The sequence below is a fragment of the Penaeus monodon genome, chromosome 24 (genome assembly GCF_015228065.2).
Source record: "Penaeus monodon isolate SGIC_2016 chromosome 24, NSTDA_Pmon_1, whole genome shotgun sequence".
NCBI classification, from domain to species: domain Eukaryota; kingdom Metazoa; phylum Arthropoda; class Malacostraca; order Decapoda; family Penaeidae; genus Penaeus; species Penaeus monodon.
The window spans coordinates 31,228,475-31,228,726 of NC_051409.1; the positions used below are offsets into that span (position 1 = coordinate 31,228,475).

The window sequence follows — 252 nt, forward strand, 5'->3', positions numbered from 1 at the left end:
CATCCAGCCACACTCCCCACGACTTCTAACCCTTCCTCCTCCCTCCCCCCCCCTCAGGCTCTAACAACAGTGCCATCCCTTGCTGCTCCGTCGAGGTCCTTGAGGAACCCTCCCTCCTGCACCCTCAGTGTGCCTCGATCCCGGTGCCTCTCGACGATCACTTCTACGCCGCCCACAACCTCACCTGTATGGAGTTCACACGCTCCGCCCCCTCGTCCAGGTGCAATTTCGGTGCGTGTGGGGGAGGGGGGG

General features: G+C 63.5%; 1 protein-coding gene across 1 annotated transcript in view; it reads left to right on the forward strand.

Moving 5' to 3' along the window:
* LOC119588719 (chorion peroxidase-like) overlaps positions 1-252 on the forward strand; it is a 10,148-nt gene that overhangs the window by 4,059 nt on the left and 5,837 nt on the right. The window contains exon 3 of the mRNA XM_037937359.1: positions 58-231. Within this exon, the coding sequence (XP_037793287.1) occupies positions 58-231 (174 nt within the window). The remainder of the gene's footprint in view (positions 1-57; positions 232-252) is intronic.